Source organism: Nicotiana sylvestris, chromosome 5 (genome assembly GCF_000393655.2).
Source record: "Nicotiana sylvestris chromosome 5, ASM39365v2, whole genome shotgun sequence".
Taxonomy (NCBI): Eukaryota; Viridiplantae; Streptophyta; class Magnoliopsida; order Solanales; family Solanaceae; genus Nicotiana; species Nicotiana sylvestris.
Window position 1 is genome coordinate 182,979,864 of NC_091061.1, and position 10,917 is coordinate 182,990,780.

The 10,917-nt window shown below is 41.0% G+C and overlaps 1 protein-coding gene across 1 annotated transcript; it reads right to left on the reverse strand.

Annotated features, from left to right (window-relative positions):
- Positions 1 to 821: 821 nt before the first annotated feature.
- Positions 822 to 3,613, reverse strand: LOC104216122 (uncharacterized). Its single transcript, XM_070147422.1, has 5 exons — positions 3,341 to 3,613; positions 3,142 to 3,257; positions 2,660 to 2,997; positions 2,349 to 2,617; positions 822 to 1,544 (listed from the first exon to the last, which is right to left on the reverse strand). Exons 1-5 carry the CDS (start codon positions 3,611 to 3,613, stop codon positions 822 to 824), a joined length of 1,719 nt encoding a protein of 572 aa, XP_070003523.1.
- Between the last annotated feature and the right edge of the window lie 7,304 nt (positions 3,614 to 10,917).

Genomic DNA, 10,917 nt, shown 5'->3' on the forward strand with positions numbered 1-10,917 from the left:
CTGAATGGTGCGTTCCGCCTATCCATCTGTCTGAGGATGAAAAGTAGTGCTGAGGTTCACCCTTGTGCCCAATCCCTTCTGAAAGGATTTCCAAAAGTTTGATGTGAACTGAGCACCACGATCTGAGATAATGGACAAAGGAGTCCCATGCAATCGGACAATTTCTTTGATATACAACTTGGCATAATCCTCGGCCGAATCTGTAGTCTTCACTGGCAAGAAGTGAGCTGACTTGGTAAGTCAGTCTACAATCATCCAAATCGAATCGTGCTTCCATAACGAGCGAGGTAGACCTATTATGAAGTCCATGTTTATCATCTCCCATTTGCAAATGGGAATTTCTATATTCTGAGTTAAACTGCCAGGCCTTTGGTATTTGACTTTCACCTGCTGGCAATTTGGATACTTAGCCACGAAATCTGCTATATATGTTTTCATATTGTTCCACCAATAAACCTCCTTAAGATCGTGATGCATCTTAGTGGAACCTGGGTGAATAGAATACCTGGAGTTGTGGGCTTCTGACATAATCCACTCTCTGAGCCCATCTATATTTGGAACACATAGTCTGCCTCTGTATCTCAAAGTACCATCATCTCCCCCTTGTTCAAAAGCCATAGTCTTGTGTTTGTGGATTCCTTCCTTCAGTTGCAATAAGTAGGGATCACTGAACTGTTTTTCTTTTACTTCGGCTACTAAGGAGGATTCAGCCCTGTTTTGGAGAACAACGTCACCATCTTCAGAGTACAAATGTCGAACTCCTAGATTTTCTAAGCGGTGGACTTCCTTCATCATAGTTCGCTTGTCTGCCTCAATGTGTGCTAGTCTGCCCATAGAACGCCGACTGAGAGAATGGCTACAACATTTGCTTTCCCCGGATGATAGAGGATATCAATATCATAATCTTTAAGTAATTCGAGCCACCTTCTCTGACGTAGATTTAATTCTCTTTGCTTGAAGATGTATTGGAGACTCTTGTGATCTGTAAAAATGTCAACATGTACCCCATACAAATAATGGCGCCAGATCTTAAGCGCAAACACCACGGCTGTTAATTCAAGATCATGAGTCGGATAATTCTTCTCGTGAGCCTTGAGTTGCCTCAACACGTAGGCTATGACTTTACCGTGCTGCATTAATACACACCCAAGACTAACCCCTGAAGCATCACAATAAACAACGAACCCTTCGGTTCCTTCCGGTATTGTCTGGACTGGAGCTGAAGTCAACCTCTTCTTTAACTCCTCAAAACTTTTCTCGCACGTGTCCGACCATTGAAACTTGACTTTATTCTGAGTTAATCTAGTCAAGGGGGACGAGATAGAAGAAAATCCCTCTACGAAACTCCTATAATAGCCTGCTAGACCCAAGAAACTCCTTATATCAGATACGGAGGTTGGTCTAGGCCAATTCTTTACTGCCTCTATTTTCTGAAAGTCCACCTTCACTCCTTCCCCTGAGATGACATGGCCCAAAAACGCTACTGATTTCAACCAGAATTCACACTTAGAAAATTTGGCATATAGCTTGTGATCCTGCAGTGTCTACAACACAATTCTGAGATGTTCTTCATGGTAAGTCTCGCTACGGGAATAAATCAAGATGTCATTAATAAACACGATAACAAATAAATCAAGATAAGGCTTAAAGACCCTATTCATAAGGTCCATGAAAGCTGCTGGTGTATTCGTTAAACCAAATGACATTACCAAAAATTAGAAATGCCCATATCGAGTCCTAAAAGCTGTTTTTGGAATATCAACTTCTTTAACCTTCAACTGATGGTATCCCGATCTGAGGTCAATCTTGGAATAACACTGGGCACCCTGAAGTTGATCAAATAAATCATCTATTCTGGGAAGAGGGTACTTGTTCTTGATGGTGACTTTATTCAACTGACGATAGTCAATGCACATACGCAAAGACCCATCCTTCTTTCAGATAAACAAGACCGGTGCACCCCAAGGTGAGGCACTTGGCCTTATAAATCCCTTATCTAGAAGATCTTTCAACTGGGCTTTTAACTCTTTCAACTCTACTGGAGCCATTCTATAAGGCGTAATAGATATCGGCTTAGTGCTTGGAAGTAGATCAATTCCAAAGTCAATCTCTCTATCGGGAGGGACTCTAGGGAGATCTTTGGGAAACACTTCTGGAAACTCATTTACAATTAGTACCGACTGGAGAGTGGGGATTTGAGCATTTGCATCCTTAACTCAAACCAGGTGATAGATATATCCCTTGGAGATCATCTTTCTGGCCTTAAGATAGGAAATAAACCTACCCCTAGGTGCTACTGCATCACCCTTCCATTCTAAGACTAGTTCGCCGGGAAATTCAAAACTTACTATTTTGGTTCTACAATCCACTTTGGCATAACATGACTCTAACCAATCCATGCCCATGATCACATCGAAGTCTAACATCTCCAATTCTACTAAGTCTGCTACAGTAAGGCGATGATGCACTTTGACTGGACATCCCCTATAGATACACCTTGCTATAACTGATTCTCCATATGGAGTGGACACTTCAAAGGGTTCACACAACTTTTCTGGTTCTATCCCAAATTTCTTAGCAATATATGGGGTTACATAAGATAGGGTGGATCCCGGATCTGTAAGAGCATAGAAATCAAAAGTGAATATTATTAGCATACCTGTGACAACATCTCCACGAGCCTCGGTATCCTGACGGTCTGCCAGTGCATACAAGCGGTTTCGACCACCGCCTGCATTACTAGACTTTGCTACACTGCACCCTTGTTGGGCCTGAGAGTTATGAGGGGCTGCTGAATTAGTGGACTGAGCTACATTGCCTCTATTGTTCTGCTTTGCTGATGGACAATCCCTAAAAAAGTGGCCCTGCTGACCGCACCCAAAGCAACCATTGGTGCCCAAACAACACACCCCTAGATGCTTCTTACCACATGTGTTGCAAATAGGGTACTCAAGGCCTCTGTATCCCACACTAGTCTGTGACTGTGAGCCTGCTGATCTGAAATTTTGGTTTTTCTTGTTAAACGTGGACCTATGAACCGGTGCACTAGCTGAAGATGGAGCGGGTCCTGATTTTGATTTCCTGAAGAACTGGCGACTGCCTCCTGCTTGAGATCCCCCATGGCTAAAATTTCATGCAGACTTAGGTCTCTTGTTGAATTCCATGTCCTTCTCTTTCTGTAGCCGCTCTTCTTCTTTCAACCTGTCTTTGTTCCCTTGAACAAAGTAAACCATATTAGTGATGGTCATGTCATTATTCTGAGAAGCTATATTAGCATCAACAAACAAATCATCTGAAAGCCTAACACAAACCGCCTAACTTTGGCCCTCATATCACGTACCATCTCCGGAGCATACTTAGCCAGAGAGATGAACTTGAGGTAGTACTCATTCACACTCATATCATTCTGTCTCAGCCTCTCAAACTCCAAAGCCTTAGCTTCCAAAACCTCAATGGGTAGAAAGTGTTCAAGGAATGTATCTGCAAACTCCTTCCAAGTCGCAGGATCCGCATCCTCCCCTTGGGACTCTTCCCATGTTTCATACCAAATGTTAGCAACATCCTTCAGCTGGTATGCAACAAGCTCTACTGCCTTAGTGTTTGTAGCATGCATCACTCAAAATATCATCTGAACCTCATCAATGAAGTTTTGCGGATCCTCATCCTTTTTGGACCCTGTGAAGACGGGAGGTTTCATGTTGAGGAATTCCCTAGTCCTGGAACTACCCGTCTCATGAACATCACTTGTTCCCTGCCTTTGAGCCTGAGTAGCAACAATCTAGGTAAGCAACTGGATAGCTCCCTTGACATCCATGTCTGAAGCACTGGGCACTGAGACCGGTGCAACCCCCTAGGCCGGAGTGTCCTCCTCCTGAGCAACATTAGTTATGGCCCCCTAGCTAGTAGTTGAGGCCCTCCTCGTGTACTTTCTTTTTGCAGGCATTTCTCTAAAATACGCAATTCGCACAGGTTAGAAAGATTCCTGAAATCATAGCTCTAATTGCACGATCTAGAGTATGAAAGAAATGGAACAATCCTAGATGTCTTGGTGGTCAACTATTTACATGTATGGCGCGCACACACACATAAAAGAGACCCCACTGGACACAGCTTCATAGACTCCCTAGGACTCTTGAACCTGGGGCTTTGACACCAAGCTTTGTCACGCCCCGAACCATGGTCTAGGCGTAACACAACACTCGGTGCCTGACTGCATATAACAGAGTGAACCACTGCACTAGATCAATATGTGGTATAACTATGAGCTAGAGGTAAATGTAAAACATGATAATCTACTAAAGAGTCTGACTGAAATGTCATAGATGTGGAAAATACTGAAAGTTTTACAAGTATAAACAAGTAGCCGACAAGGCTAACACATGAAGGCCTGCTAATATCTGACTGACTGGGTTATAGTATACGAAGCCTCTAAAGAATATTGAAAATGCTAACTGTTTACCGGTACAAAGTCCCCGGTATACCTTATTAACTGAAATACTATAATGACTAAAACAAAATAGAGATAAGGCCCCGAAAGACTGGGCTCACCAATAGATAATACGAGATATCCTAGCAAGTAGAATCGTCAACCTAAAAATCGTTACCTACATCGAGAGATGTAGGTCCCGGGTAAAAAGGATGTCAGTACATTTGAATTGTACTAGTATGTAAAATAGTTGAACAATAGAACTGCAAATACTGAAACTGAAACTGAACTGCTAGCTGATAAACTGATAACTGAACAAGGAAGTAAGGATATGAATACTCCCTCTTCTGAATGATGAACAACCTATTTATCTGATAAACTACGGCCTCGGGCCCAATATATATATATATATATATATATATATATATATATATATATATATATATATATATATATATATATATATATATATATATGCACAAGCTACGACCTCAGGCCCAAGTATATGCATACATAACTACGACCTCAGGCCCAAAAATGCGTAAAGCATAAACTACGGCCTCAGGCCCAAATACAGGTGTTCAACATTCAGGAATTTAAAATCAGAAATTGAGAATCATACTGCAATACATGATACTGAAATAATAAGCCATATCGAGTTACATGATACTGGAATAGTGAATAGGATTAGACTGAGATAAGTATTCATAATGATTTGATTCGTCATAACTGAAACTCATAGAATATCGAATGATTATGAAACTATGCCATCTAGAGAATAGAAGTTCTACTGCTATTCAGGGAACTAAGGCACAGTTACTTTCTGAGGAAACTGATAATGGTCATAATGAATGGGACGTAGGGAGAATCGTAGACATCCCCAAACGTAAAGAGTTAGCCTTACATACCTTATCTTCCTGCCTTTGAGCGTAATACAATGGTTGTCAACCCTTTCAACTTTAATATATAGCAATACAAGTCAAAGGGATTCCATATTAGCTATGATGCTCATGTTTTGTTCACTTAAGCATTTTATCAAACATTTGGTGAAAATAAAGCTTCATAGTCCTTATTAATGGTGTTTCTATACCCAACAACCCATTTTCTTGTTCCTAGATAAATTTTAAAGTCTCAAATGATTATATCAACATTATTCTTCATCACCCATAATGTAAACAACATCCTTAACCAATAATCAACACTCAACACCCCAACCCTATAATCGTTCATGCTTTTCTATCAAACCCATCAACTCATATCTCATGAACTAGGGTTCATAATCATTAAACCAATGCTAGAATCAATTAGAGGGTGAAGACATTACCTTTTTGAAGTCCAGACCCTTTAAATTTGAGTTCTAGGCTTCCTTCTCTCAACAATGATGTCCTAATCGAATATCTAATGATATGGAGGGTTTACCCATGTTAATAAGATGTTGGGAAATTGAAATTAACTTAGAATCACCATTAGAACTTACCTTGGGTGGTGGAAGGACCCTTAAGGAGTTAGGTTTTTGAGAGTTCCTCTTCCTAGAGCAAGTTTTTATGTTTTGGGGCTATGGGGGACGGAATATAGCTTTAAAACGACCCCCCACTAGCGCGCTCGTGCACCTAGATGACTTCCCGCGCTACTGACCATGCTAAACGGCAGTAACACTGCCTCAAAATTAGCACGATCGCGCTACCGGGCGCGCATATCGCATACTGTTATATAAAATGCGCATAACTTTTTCACAAAGGTTCGTTAGGGCTCCATAATATATCGTTGGAAAGATATTTCAAAGGCCTACAACTTTCATAATTTGAGTTTTCTGAAATGCCTTACACAGTTTCACTAAAACCTGATGGAATACAAACCTTCTGCAAACTTAGTTGATTTTGTCAAATCTTATACACCTCACTTTCCATCTTGATTTTGAAGTAACTATTTTCACTCATAATCATCCCGATGAGACTTCACATGTTCAAGATATAACCTTACCACTCATTTAATATATTTACACCTAAGCCGAATTTACGGGGTGTTACACCTAACCCCGAACCCGGTCGTGATGGTGCCTCTCGTGAAGACAAGGCCAGCCAATTAAACCCAATTCACTTTTTAAAATAGTTAAACAATATAAAAGCAGTCTAAACATGATTTAATGATAATAAGTAGCGGAAATACAACCCGACACAACCCTAACCGGGGTGTCACAAGTCACGAGCATCTACTAGGGTATAAATACAACTGAAAGTCTGAAGTGTACAAATACAGACTAATGAAATGAAGAGAGAGAAAAGCAATGCTGCGAACGCCGACAGCTACCTTGCTAAACTCCGATGACTCTGCCTCCGATCAACCAAAACCCACTACCGGGTGTATAAATACCTGAATCTACACACAAGGTGCAGGGAGTAAAGTGAGTACTCCAACTCAGTGAGTAATAATCATAACTAAATCCTGAATGGTAAGAAATCACGTAAAACATATCAAGATGCTGTATAGAAGCAGTTAAAAAACCAGTAAAAAAGCAGTGAAGCTGTAAAAATCTCTTAAAACATCTTAGCTCAGTTTAAACTTCTTTGGAAATGACTTTTTCAACAGTTACGCAAATGAATGCAAAATAGTTAGTGCAGATAAGCACAGAAATCCGCCCCTCGGGCACAAATACCATAGTTTAATAGGTAAATGATAGGTAAATATGAAAGATAAACACATAAAGATTCGCCCCTCGGGCACAATGTCAACAACTCCGCCCCTCGAGCCATATCCCAGAACATTACTAGCCCCTCGGGCAATCACATAGAACGGTACCAGCCCCTCTGGCAATCACATAGAACGGTACCAGCCCCTCGGGCAATCACATAGAACAATACCAGCCCCTCGGGCTATCACATAGAACAATATCAGCCCCTCGGGCTATATCTTACATCACAATGGGTACCCGCGCTCACTGGGGGTGTACAGACTCTGGGAGGGGCCCCTTACGGCCCAAGCGCAATATCAAGCCATCTCGTGACATCATAAACAGGCTCTCGGCCTCATATCAATGTCAAACCACCTCGTGGCGCACAATCTCAGACCATCCGCCTCATTATCATAATCAGTATCTCACTGCTGTGGCGTGCATCCCGACCCAAAAGTATCCTCACAATACAGGCCCTCGGCCTTACTCAGTCAAAAATCACATAAGCCACTCGAGAAACAGTAAAACATAACGCTCAACCCAAAATATTATTTAAAATATCATTTCAAGTGTTAAAGTAGAGTAACATGACTGAGTTTTGAAAACAGTGGAAAATAACATGACTGAGCTTAAGTATAAAGTCAAAACAGTGAGAAAATATCAACAAAAATCCCCGAAGGGTTCAAATAGCTGGCACTAGGCCCAAATATGGCTTTCAACCCAAATAATGATAATAGCAAATAGTTTTCAATCAAATACGCGGTAAAAGCATCAATCGGGACAGACCAAGTCACAATCCCCAATAGTGCATGACTCCACGCTCGTCATCAAGCGTGTGTCTCACCTCAATAGCACAACAATGTGCAATTCAGGGTTTCAAACCCTCAAAACATCATTTACAATCATTACTCACCTCGATCCGGTCCGAACTCTAGCCCGCGATGCCTCGCCCGCGCGAATCAACCTCTGGATGCTCCAAATCTTGCCACAATCAGTACATAATCATTAAAATATTCTAAGGGAGTAAAGCCCACTCAAAAATATCCAATTTAACATCAAAATCCCAAAAACACTCAAACCTGGCCCCCCTGGGCCCACACTTCAGAATCCGACAAAACTCCCAAAATCCGACAACCCATTCAACCACGAGTCCAACCATACCAAAATTACTAAATTCCGATAACAATTGGGCCTTCAAATCTTCAAATCTTATTTTCAAATCCCTAAGTCCAAATCCCCAATTTACACCTCAAAACATGTAATCTAGTCGGATTATTCGATGATAATTCAATATTATGGAGTAGAAATTATCACAAGTGACTTACCTCAATATTTTCCATGATTTCTTGCTCAACCCCAAGCCGTGTTCTTTCACCCAAACAAAACGTCAAAATGAGCTAAAAGAAACGTAACAGCTTTAATAAATCTGATTCTGGTCGTTAAAGGCTTAATTCCCGTCGCTAAAAGGTCCAATCTAGTCGCTAAAAGGTGCACACCAGATCTAATGCACCAACAGTCTTTAATTTCACTAAAAAGCTCTACCTCCATCATACTAACTTGGAATTCGATGATTCTTGTTCCTATGAGTCACAAATAATGATACGAACATAGTTCTTCAATCGAAACTCAATTCGGAGCTCGTTTGCTCAGTGCAATATCCATTTCGCTCGTTAAACAATTAACTCATGATTTGCATCAAAAACCCAATCGCGACGTGATGAAATTAGACCAAACTTTCTAGATCACTCCTATAATTCATTATAAAAATTCCGGAAGTCTCAAAATTAAATTTCGATCTTTAGAACTAAAAATGGACCTTTGGATCATTACATGCTTATGCTCAAAATGCCAAAATCTTCTAAAAACTCTTCCAAAATATATCCGAGCCTCATGGGACCCCGAGGAAACATGCCAACACACCCCATAACATAATTCAAACTTGTTCCAACCTTAGGAACACTCAAAACAACATCAAAACATCAAATCACCCTCGGATTCAAGCCTAAGAATTCCAAAACTTCCAAATTTGATCAAAAAGTCTATCAAACCTCGTCCGAATGACCTGAAATTTTGCACACACATCACAAATGACACAACGGACCTACTCCCATTTCCGGAATTCCATTCCGACCCCGATATCAAAATCTCACCTATCAACCGGAAAACGCCGAAATCTCAATTTCGCCAATTCAAGCCTAAACCTTCCACGGACTTCCAAAATGCATCCCGATCACGCTCCTAAGTCCCAAATCACCTAACGGAGCTAACCAAACCATAAAAATTCCAATCCGAGATCAAATACATACAAGTCAAATCTTGGTCAAACCTTTCAGATTTTAAGCTTTCAATTGAGACTGTTCTTCCAAATTCATTATGATTAACCTGAAACCCAACACCAATGATTTACATATGTCATAATACACCACACAGGGCAAGTCATGCCCGAGAACTGGCGAGCGAAGTGCAAAAGCTCAAAACGACCAGTCGGCTCATTATATTCTCCCCCACTTAAACACACGTTCGTCCTCGAACGTGCTTAGAGTTGTTCTAGAAGCCAACCAATTGCTGAATAACTTTACCATGCACATACTCGGGGGTGATCCCACGTCACCCTATCTTATATAGGTCCGATAACATAATGCAACTAAAATTTCACAATCCAACCTAGCCCATAAACCTTAGAACCCCATTTCCACTTTCGAAATCATCCACAAGATCAGAATCTCACATCTATATTCAGAATAAGCCCAAACCAGCTGTAATAACCCATACTTGCAACCTCAGGTGCAATTACATGATAAACCACATAACTCAAATGCTCGTAGTGATAACTTCTATTCACATCAGCTGCCCACAACAACTGAATACTGATAGAAAACCTCTTATTAACTAAAGTCTCATTCCAACACTTTCATATACTGCCAACAATAAATGAAACACGTAATAAACCATAACCATTTGTCATATCAACCATTCATGAGGCCACTTTTCCTTTGGCAAATACCATAGCAAATTTCCGAGCCGAACCTTGATATTATCCTTCCAACATGCTGGAATCGAATCCGTTCATATTCATTAATGATCCTAACAATCTCCTCTAATCCAACACACCACTCTGGTGACATGACACATCAATATAGGCCTAAGCCACAACTTGCATAATACGTGCACCAATAAGCAACAGTCCGAACATACTCAAATCATGAAAATGACTCAAATGAAAGAGCTGTACCTCAAGCTCACCAGTACCACCACAACACAAGGCTGAGAACCCGTCTCACATCATAGGAACAGAACACACGAATCTAACCTGCAAGGTCATACCTCCACATATATTCGCTGCAATGCACGACCTTATCCAAACACTGCTCCACATGGAACACCTCAAGTCACTCTGCTCGAAATTGACGACCACGTGCAATTGATGTCTAGAATCAAAGTAAATCATCATAACCATGGTAAAGCAAGTACATAACATCGCACAATCCGAAAGGGCATAACAGATGCACCATCCCCAAGCAATATCCAATACTCCTCCCGCTTGAATCTTGCTAAGAGACCCCAATAACACCACACCATATGTGCCGATAACCAACAAATCCTAATGCCTCGCAACACGAAAAGGTAACTCATAGGCCTCCCCGGATTACTAATAAGCTCAATAACCGATGAATCAACACCTCTCTCAATAATACAATTCAGAGCCAACCAAGCCGACTCAAGTTAGAACATCCATCCATATTGGCCTGCCAACGAACTCCTTATCAAGGTGAAGCTTCTCCTTCCACCCCTTTAACTCTACCGGTGCCATACACTACTGTGT

Bases quoted from the DNA above. Each gene is read 5' to 3' on its own strand.
- LOC104216122 (XM_070147422.1), bottom strand. From the start codon at position 3,613: ATGCATGCTACAAACACTAAGGCAGTAGAGCTTGTTGCATACCAGCTG. The intron at 3,258-3,340 runs GTACGTGATATG...ATAGCTTCTCAG, and splicing joins CTAAGTATGCTCCGGAGATG to AATAATGACATGACCATCAC. The intron at 2,618-2,659 runs GTATGCTAATAA...ATGCTCTTACAG, and splicing joins TCGTGGAGATGTTGTCACAG to ATCCGGGATCCACCCTATCT.